The sequence below is a fragment of the Phacochoerus africanus genome, chromosome 2 (genome assembly GCF_016906955.1).
Source record: "Phacochoerus africanus isolate WHEZ1 chromosome 2, ROS_Pafr_v1, whole genome shotgun sequence".
Classification (NCBI taxonomy): Eukaryota; Metazoa; Chordata; class Mammalia; order Artiodactyla; family Suidae; genus Phacochoerus; species Phacochoerus africanus.
In genome coordinates this window covers 78,109,636-78,132,880 of record NC_062545.1, presented here as the reverse complement: position 1 = coordinate 78,132,880, position 23,245 = coordinate 78,109,636, and the positions used below count along the sequence as shown (strand labels likewise).

Below are 23,245 nucleotides of genomic sequence, written 5' to 3'. Positions count from 1 at the left end.
CAATAAATATTCTTTACACACCTGCTATGCAAGGCACTGAGGCCACAGTGACGGATCAGCCAAATCCAGTTTCTGTTCTCTGGGACTTAAGGCTTCTGAGGAAGGAAGACAATGAACCAGTGACTTCAGGTGTCATTGCTGAGCTCTGTCCCATAAAGGAAGAGGCAGAGCTCACTGATGAGCTAGCAGTTAAAACAGATAACCCTGGAACAGACATGTCCTAAAGGAAGGCAGGAGACTAATATCTCCTGAACCCCTTCCATGTCCTTCCACGGGGCTTTAAATGCACAATAATAGTTGATCCTCCCAACCACTCTAGGAGACAGTATGGTGATCACTCCCATTTTTTTTTTTTCAGAAAGAAAAACTGAGACCTAGAGTTAAATAAGCCAGGGAAGGTCACCCAATAGTAGAACTGGAATTGGAATCAAGATCTCTTGCTTTTCACTGCTCCACTGCTCCAGAGGGTGTAACTACAGGGAATTATGGCTTCTGCAAGGAAGAGATCATAGTGCATCACATCAGTACACACAGCAGATGAGATGACGAGGTCTAGAAGCTGGGGGGTATCCTCACTGCAAACAGAAACTGATTTACTCACTCAACAAATATTTACTGAACTGAACAGCTCCCAGAAGCTTATATGATTGTTAAAGGGGGGACTTGAACATGAATGTGTACTCCTTAAAATACCAAAGTGTAGATTTTCAACATATTCTGACAATTTGGGGGTACAAATTCTAGAGAAAAATTACCTAAAGGTATGTGTTACTGGAGAATGGGAAAGAGGATTTGTAAGCTGATGGAAGAATAAGAATAAGAGAAAGAGAAGAGAGAACACATTTGAAAAGAAAATTTCCCCCTACCTAGGAAATGCTCTTCATTTCCTTTATTTAACAATTAATTGACTGTAATTATATTGAGAAACCTATCAAAATTGATTACTTGAAGGGGAATCCCACCTTTGAATACAAACTCTTATCTATTTGGATTCCCTGAAAATACACTCAATTAACTATACAGGGGAAATATGTCACTTTTCCCAGAATATTATGAAAGAATTCAAATATGTCAAGTGCAATCCATCTTTAGATGGTGCAGTTTCAGTCTCCAGAAGGATAGAATTCAGTTTGCTAGTTCTTTTCAGTTCATTATGAGCTGTTCCAAAAACATGTCTTGTAAGAGGCATTTATATCCATGTTATTTCCTAAGTGTGGCCCCTAATGGGACCGCTTAAAAATCTGCTGTCGGGAGTTCCTGCTGTGGTGCAGTGGGTTAAAATCCACCTGCAGCAACTCATTGTTGAGGAAGCTCAGGATGCATCCCTGGCTCAGCACAGTGGGTTAAAGATCCAGCATTGCTGCAGCTGCAGCAACGGTCACAGCTGTGACTTGGATTCAGTCCCTGGCCTGGGAACTTCCATATGCTGTGGGTGTGGCCATAAAAAAAAAATCTGTTGTCACCACCAAATTAATATTTAGAATAATTACAGCTAAAAAAAGATCTTTCCACTTCAACAAGGAAAAATTATCTCCCAAGAGTTGGTTAAATTTTTATAAAGTGTAAAGTTGAGTTCAGAATGTTGGCATATCACAGGTGTGGTTATGATTTTGCCTGTTTTCAGAGGCTTATGCCTGGGGAAGGCTGAAGAACAGGGCTCTCCAAGGAGGCAGAAAACATGGAGATGCACTGCTCTCTACCAACGAAGACAGGAAGGAGTGGGGCTGCAAGGAAGGTGTAATTAAGAAATAGCTCGATATAGATAAACAAGGTCCTACTGTATAGTATAGCACAGGAACTATATTCAATATTCTATAATAAATCCAAATGGGAAAGAATATGAAAAAAATATATATATGTGTAACTGAATCACTTTGCTGTGCACCAGAAACTAACAAAACATTGTAAATCAACTATACTTCAATTAACGAAATAGCTGGATATAAATAATCCTAAACTTTAGGATTAGTTCTAGCTCAGTCCACCACAGCCACAGTAATTTCTGATATCACATTTAATAATTTTCTAACAAAAGCTGATTTTGCTTCTGTTTCAGGGGTTGAAACCATCCTAATTAGTAAATTAAGGTATTTTAATGAGTCTTCAAAGATTTGGTAAAGGTAATTTGATTTTTTGAAAGAGTCTAGACTATCCGAGAAAGTCAATGTCATTTCCCACATCTGTGGACCATTTGAATCATCCCCAGTTAAAGAGCTAGCAGATCAATTATTCCTATTGTTACTTGAGTACCTTCTCCAGCCACACCTCTGGGAATGGTGTGTTGATTATTCTGCACCTGCCTCCATACATTCCCCCCAGATCCTAGCCTGCCCACCCACCTTTCTCTGCCTCCAGAGGTCAACCCCTGCAGACTTCACACTCAAGTTCCTTTGCTGAGCCAAAAAGGAGACAGGAGAGGTGGGCAGTTCTGCCCTGTTCCCCCTCTGCCTCAGCACTGCCTCGGGACCCCTGAGCCTGCAGCTCCCCTGGCAGCTTCTCCTCCACAGCTCTGGCCTCTGCCTGGGTTAGAGTAACAGATTTCTTTTTCCCTTTGGCCCTACTTAGGGGTGCTAGGCCTCTGTTCCCATTCCCTCTCCATTCCTTGCTACTGTAACCTGGTCATGTGTTTATAAACTGTCCGTCCATTCCTGTGTTTTCCTTCTCTTCATTTGAATCCTCTAGAATGAACTGTTTCCTAGTGGGCCCCGACTGACTGACTATATCAATAGCAACGCCTCTGTCAAAATTCATGGCTTTTTCCATTTCCTTTCTGGTGGAGGAACCCTTTCCAGAAGTATCTGTTGCAATTAGCTGTTGTAATTTACAAATTATTTTAGTTGCACATAAAGGAATATGGAGAAGAGATGATTCCCCCCAAAACTAATAAACTATAAAAACATAATCTTAAATTTCACATGAAAATTCACATTCATTTTGTTTGAATCATTGTGCAGTCTTTTCCCATTCCCCCCTTTCAGCTACAGGCTGTCTGGAGAGGACACCCTTTAGCCTGAGCTTCTGGGTCACTCTGCCATGCTCTGCCAGTGTAAAGCCAGAGGTGGCTGGGGTTCCCACTATTGGCTGTCTTCATCTCTGACGAGGCAAGAGTCTGAGTTTGGACTCCAAATCTCTTCTTAGAACTGAAAAAGCCTGTAAACCATCTCACTTGGCTTTTAACATTTTAGTTTCTAGTCATTGGGAAATTGGAGTACTGTGCACTATTTTAAGGTTCTTTTACCCCTGCCTTAAATTAGTAAATCCCAACTAGAACAAAGAAGCACCCTGTCCTCCAGATTGCACAGGGAGCCAGGGACATGAAGCTTTACTGATAGAATAAGTTAATTAGTGGAAATCAAATTAAGGAGACATTTTAAATTTTTACAAGAACTTAAAAGCAGATGTAAGCTTTAACTGAGACAGGCATACAGACACGTGAAAGGCTTCCACATGGGATGAGGTAACTACTAGCTCTATGATGAAAAACAAAGGAAGAACAAATTAAGTAAGGAATGTTCTTCTGCTTATTTTTTTAACTGTGTGTAATGATAATGGTACATAAAGTGAATAACAAGGAAGTGAGGGAAATTATACACAAGCATCTGAATCTATTGTCAAGACCACATTAGTCACTTCCTAGGGATGATGTTTAGAGACCTCACCAGGTCTAGACATGGAAATCCAATATCCAGCCAACCTGAGGAGGATCTTTTGGTTTTGCTTCTTCTTTTCTTCAGTTCTCTTTCTTTCTTTCATGAGCATTTGTATCCCCTCCACGTATCTTAAAACATAAAATACTGCAAATATAGTTAAGCCCATAAATCCTCAATCTCATTCCTCTCCTTTACCCTTAAATTGCCTGATTTCTTAGGTTCCCATTTATTTCTTATACTTTTCTTTATAAGAAAAGTACAATGTGCCTCATAGAATTATTTTGCATATTTTAAATGCAAGATAAATATTGTACCATTTCTTTTCTGCAGCTGGTTTTTTCCCCAATATTATTTTTTTTAAGATTCATTCATGATTAGAAGGCTTCACTTGTGAGATTTGCCAAATTGCTCTCCAAGTTTTTTTACATGATCTGCCCTCGCTCAGTTCATCCTTTACAGATTCAAATCCATTTCTTTCAACTAATATATTTTCAGAGTCTATTTGCTATTTGTTAATCACTCTGATAGGTGATAAGGATTCAAAGATGAATAAGACACTCAAGGAGCTCTCAGTGATTTCGGGGAGGCTGGAGTGGAAAATAAAGCCTGTAATAGCATGTTGCATATGCTATAATGTGTGTGCAGAGAAAAGCACTTGAGTCTAAGACTAAGGAGAGGATTGACAGGTGATGAAGGAAGACACCCCAAGACACTTTCCACAATACATGCAAAGTCAAGGTGGTCAAGAGGATGGTATATTGGGGGGAGGAGGGGAATATGTAATTTAATTAAGGCAGAAGGATCCAAGGTTGAACCTGAAGAGATATAGTTAGGATTGTATTGTGAAATAGGAGCCCTGTATGTCATGCTGAGGAATTTTACTTACTCATGTATCCAGTGAAGGAAGAGCCACTGGGAGGTGTGAAGCAGAAAAGAGTATGATAAGATTTTTTAAAAAATTAATTCTGGTAATAAAGAATGGACTGGAAGGGAGAAAGCCCATGACCAAGAGAGTAGAGTGAAGGTAATTATGATAATGCAGAAGAAAAATGCTAAGATTCTGAACTAACCGGTGGTATTCAGAACAAGGAGGAAGAGTCATCTTGGTAAATTGTTCAGAAGAAGAGTGTAAACTCTATGAAGTAACTGTATAAGGGTGACATGAGGTGGGATCACTCTCACTCAGGTGGAGGCAATATGGGGTGCATACAGAGAATTTTAAAATAATTAATAAAACTTACTAAACCACAGTCTGCTTTTTATTAGCACTGTGTGCCAGCAATTCTAAACAATGTCAATGACAAAACTCTCCTCCCTGACAAGTCTTTTGTTGTCTAAGTTCTAAGGAGCTGCTGTGGTAACTGTTGAGTTTAAATAATATAACAAATACGTAAGCTTCAAGTTAGCACATTCCAATTACTTAACCTTGATAAACATTGTATTCTACCCAGAAATCAATACGGAGATCATCCAGTCCTACAGTCCACACCAATACAGATAGAGATATTCATTCAGAGAGTAAATTATAACTGTTCAGAATTGTGTAAGGTTGTTTCTAACTTGAGACTCTAACCTCTGTGGTACTTCATCTACCTCCATTTAAACCATAGATTTTAAACAAACTGATAGCATAGTACTTGTAAAAAAAAAAAAAAAAAGACGGAGAGAGATAAAATGTGAGTACTTAAACTTTGTCATTCTCTATGCAAACCATTCTCAGATCCTTCTAGAGTTCATTCTTTTGGAAGCATTTCCCAAAACTATGTTAATGCAAAATACATTCATGTGACTTAAAAATATGAATCCATTACTTTTTCCTTTTATGTTCCATAATTTTTATCAGTAACTGAGATATAAAGAGGAAAACCGATTGAAGAGAGATTATAATAAGGTCAGTGTAGATATACATTTAACTCCAAGTGTCTATAGAATTGAAGGTATACTTGTCTAACAAGCACTTGAAAGCAAGGGTGTGGTATAAAAGAGTGAGATCGGGGTTATGTAAAGAGATTTGGGAGTTACTGGTATACAGATGGAGGACAAAACTGTGGGAGAGGTTGATCTCACCCAAAAGAAGTGTGTAGATAGTAAAGAGGGACACAGAGTTTATCTTGGGCAACATCAACAATGCAGAGAGAGCAGAGGAAGAGGAATTAATTTCCTTCCTTCTCAACAGCCCCCACCCCCACCCCACCCCCAGATACTGAGAAAGATAGGCAGGAGAAAAACCCAAAGAGGGAGTTGTCCTGGAAATAGCAGAGAGAATTTCAAGGAGAGAATTTCAAAAATGCTAAGTACTGAAATAAGAACAGGTAAGATTGGAAAAGCAAAGCCACAAAGACATCACCCGACAGTTCAGTCAGGACAATTTCACTGGCACAATGAAGCAGAAACAGATGGTGGACAGAAGCATAGGTTGTCAAGAAGGAAGCAGAGCCCATGTAACTAAGTTTTCACTCACCAAGTCTAGCTGGGCAAGAATGGAGGAAAATGAAGGAGAGGCAGAGCTGAGGGAAGAAGTCAGGGCTCATCTAACATGTCTAACAGGACCAGCACCTAATTGTACCCTGCCTCTCCTCACCTCTGTGGGTGCAAAGAGATGAGTGGCATGGCAAGGAGAGGCTAGATGATGGAACAAAGCCTTCAGGTCACAAGTATGTGGGTCCCAGGACACAGATAGAGGGCTAGTCCTTCCCCAGAAGAGGAGCACTACCTCCTCTGAGGTGGGCAGAGACAGACATTAGGGTGAGTCAAGATAAAGATGAATTTTGAGAAAGAGAAGAGAGATACATGGTATGAAATTTTCTACCCAATTACCTCCATTTTCTCATTGAAAAAGAAACAATTAGCTCCTGAGAATAAATGGATATAGTAGAGATTTGGGGTGCACTTCTCCTTTCCTACTTATTCACTATAGCATTTCTTCAGTGATGTATAAACCCATGAGGAAGAACATAAAGAATGCTAGGTCCTGCCAGTCATGTTCTGCTTTGCATCCTGAGTGGTCCAGTGTGAAGGTAGCAATGAGGTACACAGGGCACCTTAAGACAGAAGCAGGTACATCTACCAGCAACAGAAGCTGATGGAACAACCCAACAAGGGAACTTGCCCAAGAAGCACTGCTGCCTCCCCTGGGCATGATGAACAAAAGTCATAATCATTTTATAGACAATTAAACTTCCCAACTTCTTGTAAAAAGTAAAGGCAATTTAGGTAGACATTTGCAAACGTGGGCTATTAAATGGTAAGGATCAAATTGGAATACCTATAAAGAGCACTTAACTCAGTGCCTGGTGTCTATTAATAAATGTTAGTTGTTGTTATTCACAAAAACCAGTAGAAGAGGACAGAGATGCCTGTCATCTCACAACACTGATTCCTACTAAGTGGTTAAGGAGTCATACCAAAATCCCCTAGACCCTGTAATTGTGAAGTCATTTCTCTCTCCTTGTTCTTAAGGCTAGCCGTTGTGGTCCGCATCTCTTCCTTTCTTGGAAATGTGTCCATGGCATTTGCCCTAGTAAATTAAATAAAACTGAGTCAGTTTTCAGATATATATTAAAAAAAAAATCTGGCAGAGGCTATGTTTTGTAACCATAGCTTGGAAGGCAAGGAGTGAAAAGCACAAGCCAATTATATGAGCAATGTGAGGAGCACCCAGAGCAGAAAGCCAGATGTTAGCAGATTTTTTTTTTTAAAGAAAAACTGAAGGAAAAAAGGCACTGCTAAAGCCTCCTTATGTTTTATAAGTGGCAATCAGTACTATAAATAGGCAACTTAAGTGTCTTAAGTAACTTTTCAAGGAGAAAATTAAAGAAATTTATCAGTATTTCAGTATTAATGAACATAATCATCCTCCAGTTCAACACTTCAAAAGGAAAATCTTTATGGCTTTAGGGCTCTAAACTTTCCTCCTTTGATCCTTTTAGTTTTACAACTAAAGAGAGCTATTTATTAGCAAGCATGGTAAGCATTTCATCGTAGCCTGATTCTGTTGGTATCTATGAGTCCAAATAAGCATCTGATCAAGTGCAGGGTTTAGGGAACAGTTATTTGAGACCTTTGAGTAGAGCACTGGTTTCCACAACCAAGAGAATACCCAGAAGACCTATAAAGAGTGCTGAGGAATAGCCACATAAATGCAACATAAATGCCACCATAAAAATCTCTCCACTCTACAAAATTAAAGGTCCTGCCTTAGCTGTGGACAAGATACTAGCGCTCCTCAGAATTCCTTGGGGCCTAAATCATTGACTCTAGTTTATTTGGTGATTAAATTGAGGGCTGGAGTGTTTTGCAAGCTTGCCAAGGCATGGCAGATATTCTCCAAAGCAATGAGCACAAAGGTGGCTCTAAGATCCAACTAGGAGAAACCATCATCACAGTTAGTGTTCGGCTGATACCCTTGCTTTATTATGCCAATCCTGAGAATAAATACCTTTGAAAAGGATAAACCCCTGAGGAATGTTGAAACCACTTTCGTAATCAAGCTATGGTGAAATCACTGTCAAAATCTAAAAATTAACTTCGACTATTGAAATGTGGGGAATTTCAATTACGCAAACAAGAGATTAAAGAGACCCAAGGGAGATACGTGGGTAATTCTCTCTATATTCAAGTAAAATCAGTCAAGGAGCCAACTTCTTGCTAACTGTAACCCACTGCATAATGTGTTTAACTTATTTTGGCAGTTTCATTATGGCTTTTTATAAGAACAATCAGAACATATTAAGCCCTACTTGAAAAAATAGAGAAGCAAAATTTTCAATAGCTTAATTTGGGGCTGCTTTCCATCCCAGATACTTTATCTTTTATTTTTATATACACAGAAAAAACAGCACGTGAGATCCTACTCATGTAATAAATTCATATGTTCTCAGAAGTCACTCTTCCCCAGCAAAGCCAAAACTGATACTTTTAAATAGATTAAATTGAACTACCAGTTTCTGTTAGAAGGTCCTTAAATACTCTCTGATTCTTAATTCTGCCCAAGTTTTAAGCAGATGGAAGTCAGCACTTTGCAAAACCCAGGATTCAATAAAGGCACAAAGCTTTATTTCCTAAATGAGCATAATATTCAATCTTAAGGTGACTCATATACTAAAACAAAACAAAACAAACCTGAATTCTCTAAAACTAAAATGAGAGCTGAAATCATCGTTGCCTGGAAACAGAGAAAAAGTGGATTCATTATACCCATACAAAAACCTAAGCAGGAGTTCCCGTCGTGGCACAGTGGTTAACGAATCCGACTAGGAACCATGAGGTTGCGGGTTCGGTCCCTGCCCTTGCTCAGTGGGTTAACGATCCGGCGTTGCCGTGAGCTGTGGTGTAGGTTGCAGACGCGGCTTGGATCCCACGTTGCTGTGGCTCTGGCGTAGGCCGGTGGCTACAGCTCCGATTAGACCCCTAGCCTGGGAACCTCCATGTGCCGTGGAAGCGGCCCAAAGAAATAGCAAAAAAAAAAAAAAAGACCAAAAAAAAAAAAACCTAAGCAGAAAGATAATTGAATGTGGGCTATTAAATTTCAAGAATACCAATTTAGAAGGCAGCAATGACTCTGGATCAAGTGAATGAATTCAGAGAGAGATGTTTTTAAGCTTTCCACACTGAGCATTAGTAAATTAAAGCAAAAGTTGATGAATCAAAATTCTAGAAGTTTAATTCAGAAAGCAAGACGAGTCAATATTTGTAAAATGTTTATAGATCTTTGGTTGAAGACACAATGTCAATATCTATTCCAAGTATAGGTCAAATCTCATTAGGCACCAGGGCTAAGGAGTGTGCTCTTTGTAATGGAATTTTATTATAATTAATTCATTATTGCTTGTTAGACTGAAGATTAGAGCCTGTTTCTCTCTGAGACATCAAGTACCTACCTAGATAATGTGTCTCTCACACCCTCAGATGACAACTTCAGGCCCCTCCTAGGTCTGGTCAATTTTTGCCATTGTTAATTTATTTTAATGGGTGCTTGGGGACCTCAGATTCCTAGAGAATGCTGTCAGAGCATTTAAATTATTTAGTCAATTAGGCTTTTCAGCAGAAATTCTGATGATCCTGGAGATTCAGTATCTATGCAAAAGTAGTGGCTTATGGCCAATTAACTGGCTCCTAAGTGACAATATTTGGAAAACACAGGGAGATTTTTGCAAGTTTTCAACCTAAAATGGTATTATGTAGCTTGGTCCTCATTTTGTTTAACAACTCCAAGAGACTTTAAGAAGTTTGCCACACCCAGAGGATGCAGACTGAACTATACTTCAGAAAGGCCAGATTTAAGAATTTTAAGGAATTCCCTGGTGGCCTATCGGGTTAAGGATCCAGCATTGTCACTGCTGTGGCCCAGGTCACTGCTATGGCACGGGTTTGATCCCTGACCCATGAACTTCTGCATGCTGTGGGCATAGCCAAAAGAGAAAAAAAAGAATTTTAAGAAAGTTTAAAACATACTTTGTACAAGGACAGTATTATCGGTTTAAGTCTAGTGTTCTCAGGAGGACTTCAAATGAGGATAAAAATCACCAATCAGCTGTATAAATGTGATCCCCTTTTGTTAAGAAGCACTCTGATTTTTATCTAATGAAATAATTAATATTGTGATTATATGATAGACCTCTGGATATCAACATGTACATACTCTCATTCCCAGTTCTATTAAATAGCAGTGGCACGTAGATATACCACACTAGTTTCCTCCTGGATTCCACCTAGTTCTAATTTCTATGAATACAAAATTAGTCATATACATTGATTTTTACTACAAGCCAGACATCACACTAATCACAAAATAAGCAAATGGCAATTTTCATTCTTATTCTTCAAAGGCAGAAGGAAATGTTATTGATTAATCCAATCTCAGTATCAGAACAGGCTGAAAGCTATACTAAGAGTGGTTTAATGATGGAAAGCTGTAAAAGGTCTACAAATGATGTGGTGAAAAGCACTTGGGCAAAATGACAATGTGGCTGAAATAAGCTGTTTAAAAGTAAATATTCTTATTCAACAGTATTCATATATTACTAGCTTTATGTATTTTCAAGTATGTATATATTTTAAAAGAATTTTTCTGGGGTTTAAAGGAGATATTTTTATAGTTTTTATAAATTTCATACTGCTTGGGATTATTTATAACAGCAAAAAATTGGAAATAACGTAAATGCCCAACAAGAATGGTTGGTTACTATATATTAATGGTGACTAAAAGCTCAAACCTGGGAGTTGAAGGATCTAATTTCTGGGTCCACCATTTCTTATCTGTTGCACTTGGTCTGGGAAACAATCTCTGTAGGCCACAAGGACCTCATCTGCAAAATGAGGGAAATATAACCTACTACTTTGGACTAAAGTGGGGTAGAAATTCAAGAACTATACAACATGACCAATGCAGTGACTTATGCGTGTAGATATTTATGTTCAATTAATTAAAATGTCAATTAAACAAGTTTTCTAAACTTTAATTACTTGCGAGGAGCAGCATGGTACAGGAGAGAAACAAGAATTGAATCAGTCTGAACCACTTACATACCTATGTGACAGTGGATATATTTCTAATCTTCTCTCACCCTCAGTTTGTTCATTTCTAAAATGCAGGTAGTTATACCTGATTCACAAAGTTGTTGCGAAGAGCAGATACCATAACATGGATAAAGTACTTCTCACAATATTTGGTACACATACTCTCAGTAGATGGTAACCATATTATAATAATCATCATCATTATTGTCATTATTATCCTCATTATTGTCAGTAATTTTTTAAAGGTTGTGGCACCAAAAACAAAATCCCTGAGTGCTAAGTCACCCACCCACATGTTTATAAAGTTGTCTGCTGTAGGTCAGTCTTATTTGGGCAAGAGAGTTCAGGGTGGCATCCAAAAACTGATCATAACATTTCTTCTCTTGCTTAGAAACACAGACACACACACATACACATAAGCGTATTTTTGTTTAGTAAATTATGGAGAATATTCCAAAAGAAAAGCAAAGAGACATTATTTTCTTTGTGAGAAGACTATTCAGCTTCCATAGCCTCTAACTAGCACAAATCTTAATGTTACTTAGAGAAAAGATGGTTAACCAGGAACAAAACTAAAAAAGAGCCACTTTTTTTTTCTTTTTTCTTTTTTTCCTTTTTAGGGCCCCTCCTACGGCATATGGAAGTTCCTAGGCTAGGGGTCAAGTCGGAGCTGCAGCTGCCAGTCTACACCACAGCCATATCACCAAGGGATCTGAGCCGCATATGCGATCTACGCCACAGCTCACAGCAATGCCAGATCTTTAACCCACAGCAAGGCCAGGGATCGAACCATCGTCCTCATGGATACTAGTCAGATTTATTATCCTTGAGCCACAACGCGAACTCCCCAGAACAGCCACAGTTTCATTCTTGAAAATATCTACCTTTTAATATTATGGCAAAGGTCAATTTTGTCAGTTCCTATAGAATTTCAACGAGAGATTCAGCAAAAATTAATAGAACTTTCTGGAAAAAATGATGGAATGTTTTTACATAAAAGAAACAACTTTAATCAGCTGTTCCTGAGGATACTCAAACTTTTCTCGAACACTGAACAATTCAATATTCCAAGGAATAGGTCTACAACACAAGAGCCAAGATATCCAGTGCATGGACTCTAGCAATGGCATCAGAAGCTCTCCTTGCCTCGGGCTTCCATTATCTTTTATGTGAATTTTAAAATGCTGCCTCCCCTCTGGATAGATGAATTAGAAAATATAATCCTTTCGGGTGTACAAAACCCAGCAAGAACATAGTCGGCCAGGCTTCCAACCCCCTCTGCCCTCTCGGCCAGAGGCCAAATGACTGTTGCGTACAACCCTGTCCCTGCCTCCCTTCTTTTCCCCTCTCCCACAGTATCAGAGACCTAAGCCAAGTCATCCTTCACAGAAGGTCAGAGCCTAATACACTGGGGAGCGTAGATATGGATTATGACAAGTTCTCAGAGTTAATTCTCCTCCTAAACTTGGCATAATATAAAGATTTCATCTTATACACAGTCCAGTCTAGGCAGTGGCTGCCTGGTCTGTGTTGAGAAAGACTGGAGACCCTACCCAGCCCTAGCAGAGAGTGATGAGTGGATGAGCAGGATAACCACTGGTTTTCAAGAGCATATGTGCCTCAGATGTCTTACCCTGGTCCAAACCATTCAAATCACAAGCATTCATTAAGTAATGGACATGTACAAGGCTCTGTGAAAGGTGCTTTAAAGCCATCCTTCCAAACCTGGTCTCATATTGGAATCATTATGGGTTTTTTTTGTTTGTTTGTTTGTTTAAATTTGGATCCCTGAAACTAACACAATATTGTAAATCAACTATACCTCAATTTTTAAAAAATACTAAACATTTTTAAAAAAGCAGATCCCCTCAAAATTTTTCAGTAAACCTAAAACCATTCTAACATTTTAAAAAAAAACTTCCAATTTTTTTTCTCTATATTGTGACAATTTTATTTTTGTGTTTAAAAAATGAGCCTCAATTTAGCCAGGGCTTTGGAGACCTGAGTGGTTAGCCACTGTCATATTTAAAATGACACTTTTTTTTCAGGCCAAAATCTTGATTTTCTTTGTCTTCTTCAGAAGAAAGAGCTGCAAGAAAGCCTGAAAGATTGGAGTTAATAATCAATTTAAAACACCCTTATTGAACCTTGATTCCTTGGGCCAGAAGAAGGTTTTTACTGTAATTGATGGTACAAGTGGTTCTTCTCATGTACTCTTTCCAGGCACCACTACCAGACTCTCTGCCACCACTAGTGTGCTCTTCTCTCCCAAATGCACTTCCAATCTCAGTCCCCCTTACTGGAACTCATAAAAACAAAGACCAGAATGGCGGTTATAGGGGCTGTGAGTGGAGGGGGGAAATGGGGAGAGGTTGGTCAAAAAGTATAAACTTCCAGTTATAAGATTAACAAATTCTGGGTAACTAATGTAGAGCACCTTGATTACAGTTAATAATACTGTATTTATACATTTGAGAGTTGCTAGGAGAGTAAATAAATCTTACATGTTCTCACCACAAAAAAAAAGTAATTATGTGACATGATGGAGATGTTGGCTAATGCTATGGTGGTAATCATTTTGCAATATGTAGGCAATAGACATGTGTATCAAATCAATATGTTGTACCCCTGAAACTTATACAACGTTATATGTCAATTATATTTCAACAAGGCTGGAGGGGAGAGTTAATTAAAATCATTTTTAAAATACAGTATTTGTTTTATTAAAAATGTAGATTCTTTGGCTTCACCATCAGAAGTACTGAATCAGGAGTTCCCGTCATGGCGCAGTGGTTAACGAATCCGACTAGGAACCATGAGGTTGTGGGTTCGGTCCCTGCCCTTGCTCAGTGGGTTAACGATCCGGCGTTGCTGTGAGCTGTGGTGTAGGTTGCAGACGTGGCTCGGATCCTGTGTTGCTGTGGCTCTGGTGTAGGCCGGTGGCTGCAGCTCGGATTGGACCCCTGGCCTGGGAATCTCCATATGCCGTGGGAGCAGCCCAAGAAATAGCAAAAAGACAAAAAAAAAAAAAAGAAGTACTGAATCATAAGCTCCCCAAATCAGCTGTCTGTAATTTGGTTAGTTAGTGGACTCAGAAACCACTGGTTTGGAGGCTCCTGAGGTAATTAATTACAAAGTCCCTCCCAACTCAGATCCTCTCCTCTTATAAATAAAACCTCCCTAATTGTCAAACTGCAGGATGAAACATATTCACAGGTCTTAAATCAGTGTTTTGTCTTAGGACCAGGATATTATTTTTAAATAATATAGAATAGAGAAGTTTAAAGTAAATGACACACAGTAAGATTAATTACTGTTATGTGAGGGGTTTTTTTTTGGTTTCTGTGAATTCTTTTTTCTGTGTACTGCATCACAATGAAAAGATGTATTTTTTTATATTTTGAAATACAAGTCAAAGACATGAAAATAGGTGGTCTGAATTAAATGCTTCCTACTGCAGTTTTAGCATGTTTCCCTCTTTTTTGTTTCGTAGTAGAAACAGAAAAAGGCTTACCATCAACTACAAAGTCTTCGTTATAAATTGGTCCCCTCTCTTATTTTCTCCTCACTTAGAAAGATGGAATTTCTTTGCCTTTTCTTCATAGGCAAATGTCATTACTCCCTCCAAAAGAAACGCTTAAAATTTCAGTTTTAGGACTGTAGTGTTTTTATACTGAGAATAATGCCTAGTGATTCTTTGTGGAGAAAGAAAGAAAGAGGAAATGGGTTTGCATAACAGTCTGAAGTACTTCAGCCAGACACAATGAAAAGTTTCCTGGTAGCCAAGATAGTACAAACTACAATGAGTCAATTGGGCAGTAGGGGGTGGGGGCGATGTGAAACCTACTCTGTAACTTTGTGGAAGCAACCCAGACTCTTATCTGCCTGGAATTCTTTAGATGTAAATCTGTCTGATAGGTAAGGAGTGGACTTCCAGGCCTATGACCGCATTTCTGCCTCGCAGCATTGCAACATTCCAAAGAAACATAAAATACCTAGCTGTATAAGCCCCATGGCATAAACCGGGAACAATCTCAGTTTCTCAGATGGAGCACGAGTGACATTTGCATAGGGCAAGTGCAAGCCAGTGTAACATAACCACAACCCACAGCACCTCTGGGTTTAATGATCGCACCACTAGAATGAAGGAAAATAATGTGTGTCTCAGTTATGAGGAAAAACGAAGTATAGGAACAGCACTCACACAGGACCTGACAAGTGTGGAGTCTCATTAATCTCCTTACCCCTCCCTTTAAAATTTTTGGATTTGAAATAATTTTTTAAGAGTTCAAGTTTATGAAAGACATATCTCTAAGTTGTCCTGCCCCAGCCAATGATTTCCAAACCCTAGGTCTTTATTCACAGAGTGTGGCGCAGCGCCTCATCCTGACTAAACATCGTGGTTTGGTTTGGTGTGTGTATTGTCTCGCATTGGAAGGAATCAGGAGATTTCTTCCCCCTTTACTGTTACCTAAGATTTTCTTATTCTTCTTCATAATGACCAACGGTGTCAACTCGGCTCCAGCTGTCCCAACACGTTCACGTGGCACCGGCTCCGACAAGAGGCAGTAGCAGGGCGGGGTAGGCGGACGGCAGGGCATCGCGAGATTTGGGCGCCATTTGTTCTCACCTGGGATTGGGTCCTTTCGTGCTGAGCGAGGTCAAAAAAGATAAGTACCTGAGAAAACTGGATAGCCATCGCTGAATGGTAGTTTAAATAGGTCACTTTAGTATGTTCTGTAAAGAAATAGTTGGCTGGTTTACTAATCAGCACCTATTACTTTTCTCAGATTTTGGCCAAAATTGGTCCTTCTGATCATGAAAATGCTTTTGTTTTGTCTGTTTCAGAAATGCGGTGCCGGATTCTTTCTCACCCAGTCGGGAGAATGTTTGCCCTGTGACTGTAATGGTAATTCCAACGAGTGCTTGGATGGCTCTGGACTCTGTGTGGTAAGCAGGGGCCATCTATCCCTTTTCACGTTTCACTGAACCTTTGCACCTTGAGAGGGGATAAAATATTCTTCGTGGACCTTGGCGCTACCTAGGAGCAAACTGCTAATCAAGCTTTCTTTTTACCATTCACCTTTTCCTGCAAAACACCGCATATAAACTGCTTGAGATTTTAAGTGGCCGCCAAGGTGTATATCTGAATGTGCACGTGTCCCTTGCGGTCACTGCCTCACCGCCCTCGGCAGCTGGTTTCCTGCTCTCATCGGTGATGGGCTTGAAAATAATACGCAGAGGAGGAAATCATCTATCCAGATTCCCCTGTAATGGTATAGTTTGCCATATGTTTGGCTTCTCTCCACATAACCCAGAGAGTAAAACAGTTGTTTCATAGCCTATTTTTACAACTTAAGATAGTCAGGTCTATAGATCAAAATTTGTCTCAAATAATACAGGTTTGAACCAAGTACCTAAGAAAAATGAAAGCTTTGGCATTGTGGTCTTTATAACTCTGTTTTCAAGCCCCCGAAGACTTTTTTCCTTAACAGGGATAAATTCTCCAATAGACTGTTCTTCAGGGAAACATGAAACATGATAGAGATTTATGAAGAAGACTGAGAAGCCTTTTAGCAAAAAAAAGTACTTGCTACATATTTCCAATTTTCACTGAAGGGACTGACAACCTAGTGAAAATGGGGATTGAAGTATTTACCAGAAGTGACTTCAGTAGAAGTCATAGGAGGCATTTTTAAAGACTTATGCCCTAAGATCATGTTTTCCTTCACGAGTCATACAACACAGCAGGAGAAGTAGATTATTCTAGTTCCTACAAGCAAAAGACTTCCCAAAACTGCAGGAGTATTTTTGCAAAAGCTGCAAGAATACTTAATTAAATATACCTATCTACCTTAAATTAGCATAATTCTCCATATTAAGCAGATAATTTTGATTATAAGTGATCTTCACGGTGTACACATGAAGGTGTTATTTTACTCTTGCATTACCTTAAGATGAAAAGTAGAATGTTTTCATTTATTTCAAACCAGTTGCCAGTTTTCTAGGAGCAGAGAGAATTAAGTGGGGAACACTAAACATTGCTAACTCTTTATAGTGTTTGTTTAGTCCTGGCATTTCTGTTTTCCCCCTTTCTCCATCTTCTTAAATAACTGTTACATCCAGGATATCCTCTGTAGCAGTGTAGGCACCCGCAGCTGCCAAAGTCTACCCCTTTCTAATGCTTCCATCTCCGGTTTCCTGTTATTTTAATCCCAGTGACATTTGAAAAGAAAATTCCATGGATGCACTTGAACTAGTAATGTACATCTCTGATAATTTGACCAATTAAAGCCTCTTTGTTACCTGGTTTATTTAAATATAAGGCAATAGGGACTGGTCAGTCACTAAGATGGCATATGGCATATGAAATAAATTGAAGGAAAAAAAGGTCCCTCCTGCTTGTGCCTATGGAGAACTATGACATAAGCCACTCTTCTTTACAGTGACCTTGTCAGAATAGTAGCTGTCATGGTTTTATCTTTGACCTGGACTTGAGCTTCTTAAGAGGCCAGTCATAGCATGATTCCTTCATAGTTCCTGGGGCATGCATACAAGATTCTAATAAAATTTTAGGGTTGGGCTAGGGTGTAAGTATTTATATGAACACCCGATCTTCCTACAATTACTTTGTTCCAAGATAGAATATTAAACAAAAAGAAAAGAAACAGACATCTTACTTATTCTGAGTGGTCCCCCTACTTCACCCTATCCAGAGGGAAATAATGGTTTTTCCCCGATTAAAGTAATACATGCTCAAAGTAAAAATAACAATAATGCATATATATACTATACATGAATTCAAAGTGAAAATCACCCATAGTCTTATCCCCAAGAGCTAAACTATAGATATATTCCTATAAATTTAATTTAGAAAGACCAAAAAAAGGTGAAATTTGTATTTGGTTAAATGTAAGTGAGGGAGCGAAAGAGGCTTGCCAATAATAAAGGCTGTTTTGTTACTTAGTTTGGCAAATAGGTTGTCTGTGGTGTCACACTGAAATAAAATATTTTTCTGGTGCCTTTGACGTCCCTATTCTGGCCCACTTTGTTTTCAGCTCCTGTCCCATGGCCCCAGCTCATTCACAGCTCTCAGAGAGCCAGAGAAGACACAGGGACTCCACATGGACATTTCCTTGCCACTCACTATGGGCATCAGTGTTTCAATCAGTTCTTACAGTTTGCCTGGCCTAACTCATTTCTTCCATCTTCCATAAGCAACCAAAAATAAATGGCCTTCTTTTATTTCTTTTTGTTTTATTTTACTTTTACTTTGAAGGTTTGTCATGCCTATGTCTTATTTTCCCCCAGCTGTTTCTAATTCTTCTTCCATTCCCATGTTCAATTTCAACTTGACTTTATGTTTTACAGACTGATTTTAAGGAACTAAGCCATTTGACAATAAAATATAGAGAATAGACAAAAATTATGCTACCATGTTGGACATACCTAAAAATCTGAGATTTCTTCACAAGAAAAATGCCAGCTCTTCCAGTGCAGAAAGATGGCTAAGTGAAAAGTGGTTTAACTAATGTCCAATATGTATTGGTTGTTTTCCCAAAGGGCCACCTTGTGTCTTATTAGAGCTAGGGTGCGTTGGACAGGATTCTCAGTGGAGTGAGCTAGGCAGAGCATTAAAGGCCAGGCCATGCCAGTGCACATGGCAGACTCTAGGAAAGCTCCCAAAGGAGGCATGAGAAAGGAATTAAGGGGTAAAAACAGAGATAGACAGATGGCTGGTGATACGAATGTCTGGTCACTGATATTTTATCCCGGATCCAGACACTAGGCACAAAGAACCAAGAAGAGGCCATGATTAAGGCCAGTTACCAGCTAAAGAACTGGTGCGTTGTCACTGGGAGAAAGCTTGGAGCCCAATGACCAAGCTTTGGGCATTTTTCTGTGTCTTGAAAAAATATGTCTTGAAGTCTGCTTCTAGCACAGGGCTTCTCAGGTTTCTTTTGATTAAGAATTGGTTTATCCATTAATTTCATTTATCCATTTAATAAACATGCATTTTTTGAGTTCCACCTATGTGCCCAGTACTATTGTAGGATCTGTGTTAAGTGGCTTCCACTGTGGGAGTTGGAGGGCTGTAGGGACAGAACATGTACTTGAAAATGCTTGTGGACATGACTAATGTAATGAAAGTTCAAGATGTGAGGACCATAGGAGCTTCAGAAGCATATGCAGAAACCTTCATCTGCTCAGTGACAATAAAAGAAAAATATTAAAAGATTTCAGGGTTGATGCCAGCATTTCAGGAAAAAAAATTAAATCTTAATGAAAATATTCAGATTGAAACCACTAAAAGAACTGCAAAACTGTAATTAAAATCCAAAGAGAAAACTGTCAAGCTTTTAAGTATTCACATCTGGCTGGTGGAAACATGGATGGATTTTTATTTTCTTCTTTTCATTTTACAGTGTACCTGCCCAAATGTTTTACAACAGCCCATAGTAATTTTATAATTAAAAAGATATTGATATTCAGTTGGACTTCTTCCCCACCCTAAGCACAATGAAGAAAGGGATGTAATTCAATATATTGAAGGCTAATGAATGTTTTTATTTCTCTCACAGCCTAATCAAAACCTCATTCAGGAGAGCAAAGATAGTACATCTCTAATTTCTGCAGGCAGTAGCATTTTTCTCATGATTTTCAACCTCTCCTTTATTATGTTTGTAATGCTGAAACCAACCATTGTAAGTCTCTTTAAGACTAAGCATGTGTGATTGCTATACCAACACCCTCATTTGGTGTCCAAGAACAAGAAGAAATTGAGTAATAATGGAATTACTTTTCCTGTTTTACTTGCAACTGTAAAATTGGTATCTAAATCAAGTGCATTATTCAGTTTTACATTAAAATTTTGACAATTTTCCAATCTGTTGCAAACTTGGAAAAACCCAAATTTTGCTAATAGTGATGGATTTGGTTCCATGCCAGCTAAAGTTTTGAAATAAAGTCATAAGTTACATGTACAAAGGATTCTAAGGATGGATAGCTCAGAGGAGTCCCCCTGCTTTGTCCCTCTAGTTTAAGAATATGAAGGGAACTAAATGCAGATAATAAGTTCTCTATATATTCTTTGTCCTTCTTTTCTCAACATGCTCCTCCTCTGTTGATGAACAGCAACATTCTCCCAATTGCCTGTGCTTAGATGTCTCAGATTCTTCATGCTTCATTAGCTCCCTTTTTTTCTTCACCAGCCTTCAACTGGACACCAAATCCTGCCAATTCAGCCTAGGAGACAGCCTCCTTTCTTCCATGCCATCTCACTGCCTTAATTCACACCCACAGCATCTCTCCTGACCACTACTGCGGCTTCCCAACTACTCATTATGCCCTGCCCAGGCTCTCCCTCCCCTAATCTCTCTCACTCACCGGCAATGGAGTCATCTTTCAAAAACACAACCTAATCTAGGAATCCTCCTTTCTAAAATCTGGAGAAATCAAGGATTTCTACTTCAGCCCTACTGAGCTTCTCACTGCCATCTAAACTGACTCTATACTTTCACACTCTTGGGTCTGAACTGGAATTTCCCTGTTCTCTGGCTAGGATTTCTTGCTTTTTTTTTTTTTTTAATTCTACAACCTATTTATATGAAGTGTCCAGAGTAGGTAAATCTATAGAGAAAGAAAGGAAGTTAGTGGTTGGCAGGGCCTGGGGGGAAGAGAGGAGAGAGGGGGACTGCTAATAGGTACAGGTTTCTGTCTGTGGTGATGAAAAAGTTCTTAGATTTCTTGCTTTTCTTCAAGGTGTTGTTCAAATGCCACCACCTCCATTAAGTCTTCTCCCACTTTCTCAGGAAGAGCTAGACTCTTTCCCTCCTCTGTCCCCATGGCAGGTATGTACTTCATGCACACCATAGTCATAGCACCTAGAACACTATTTTTCAGTTTACCTCTGTTTCCTTCACAAGTTACTCACAGTGAGTTACTCAGAGGCAGAAACTAGGTCTTCATCTTAGTAACCATCACAATTCATTGTCTACCATGATATGAGCTTAATCCAGGTTTGTTAAGTGAATGAATAACAAACTAACTTAAAAGAAAAAACATCTAATATTATAATTTGAGACACTGAGGTCCCCTTTACTGCAGTGAAATTCACTGTCTTGTTATACTGGAAACTCAGGCTTGGGCCCAGTGCTGACTAACTAGCAAACAGTGCTACCTACACAAGGTGTTTCCATCTAGATCCTTACTTCTTAAGTATAGTCTAGACCAGAAGCACTGGTGATATTTGGGAGCTTGTCAGAAATGCATAAACCCAAGCCCTCCCCCAGCACCATGAGTCAGAATCTGCATTTTCACAAGATTTCCAGAGCATTCTGTGCACACTGGGGTCTGAGAAGCTCTGATCCAGACAGAGACAGTGGTTCTCAAACTTTTTTGTCTCTTGAGCCCTTTATACTCACTCATAAGAATCACTCAGGGTGCCACCAAGCTTTTGTTTATGTGGATTATGCCTGTCTACATTTACTACATTTGAAATTTAAAACTGAAATATTTTAACAATATTTTCTTGTTAATTTATTTTAAAAGAACAATAAAACATTGCATCTTAACATTAATGGTATGTTTTTATAAAATATAGACATATTTTACAAATTGAAGATATGTTTAATATCTGGCTTAATAGAAGGCAGCTGGATCTCATATGTGCTCCTGCATCAATCTGTGGTGTTATCTCCATGTCACATGACCTCAGGAAAACCCCACCTTACCCACATGAGAAATGAGAGTACAAAAGATAAATAAAACCTTAGTATTATTATGAGAATAGTTTTGACCTCCCTGGTCATATTTTGAGAACTACAGGTCTAGATAGACTGGAGTCATGCATAAATTGTGACCAGTCACACAAAGGCTGACCTGATCCTTTCAAGGCTTTCTTCCCATGATAGGCTGGTGCCCAGTCATCCAGAGACTCCATCTCTCATGTGAAGGAGACACAGCTGGTGCCCAAATGTCATTCCTAACACTTATCTGCAGTCAGTTGTCTAGATGTAGCTTTCTTAACCACCAACCAAAGATTCAGAATGATTTTTTTCATTTTTCAGTGGGGTCAGTTTTATTAAAAAATAAATTCTTCTTCCTACCCCAGCAACAGCTTATTTATTTGTTGTTGTCATTTTTCTTTTATGTTTTTAAATGGTAGAACAATGAAGGTAAAGGGTATTTGCAATCTCAGAGTAAAAGATTTGCAGAGCTAGAAGAAATCTTACATAGTAGAGCCTTGTTTTAAAGAGAATAGAGACTCAGAAAGGTCAAGTGACTTGTTCACAGTTGACCAGCTAGAAAGTGAAGGAGCTAGGGAACTCTGTCCCTGCTGCCAGCACTATCCCTGCCAATCTCCCAGAATGTGCATCAGTTGCCTTTTAGGGAATTTAAAGAAAGCAGATGATGAGTCAGTGTTTACACTCTGTGCATTTAAAGGTCATAATGATTTGGTGGCTTTACCCTTGAAGGTAATTGCTCCCTGTAGCTGCCATGGCAGAAGTAGAGCCTGGACTAGGAATTCAAAGCATCCATTGAGCCAAAAGGTGGCAGAATTTGGAATTAAATCACTTTGCTGCTTAGTAGGACCTTCAGGCAGGAAGAATGATCTGACATCTTACAATAGACCTGTTTTCTTCTGTACAGGTGGGTTTTTATCTGCCCAGCAAGAACTCAGACAAGTTGACCCCAGTCTAGAGTAGCACTGCCAGATTGCTTATGGCTTAGATTCCTGGTAGTTGGGCAAGGCTTATTGGTTTTCCCTGGGATGAGAGACTGCCACCAATTTTGAGCTAGCTTTGGGTGCATGTTAATTTCCTTTACTTGCTCTAGACACTAATTTTCCCTTTCCCACTTTTTCCTTCATTTTTTTCCTCAAAAAATATTTACTGAAAGCTGACTTAGCATTTGACAGAGCATTAAGAACTGTGAGGAAAATATGTAAACATCCTGTTGTCTGCACATCATGTTTTATTTTTCAGTTTCTCATTTATCTGTCAGGGTGGTCTGAGCTAGCCTCTTAGTTCTATTCTGCTAACATAATTCTAATGAGGGGCCAAAGATTGTCCACA

At 39.0% G+C, this 23,245-nt stretch overlaps 1 protein-coding gene across 3 annotated transcripts in view; it reads left to right on the top strand.

The window, feature by feature from the left end:
- Positions 1-23,245, top strand: part of LAMA4 (laminin subunit alpha 4) — a 152,234-nt gene that overhangs the window by 21,614 nt on the left and 107,375 nt on the right. For all 3 annotated transcript variants that reach the window (XM_047762940.1, XM_047762950.1, XM_047762958.1), the window contains one exon: positions 16,017-16,118. In XM_047762940.1, the coding sequence (XP_047618896.1) occupies positions 16,017-16,118 (102 nt within the window). The remainder of the gene's footprint in view (positions 1-16,016; positions 16,119-23,245) is intronic.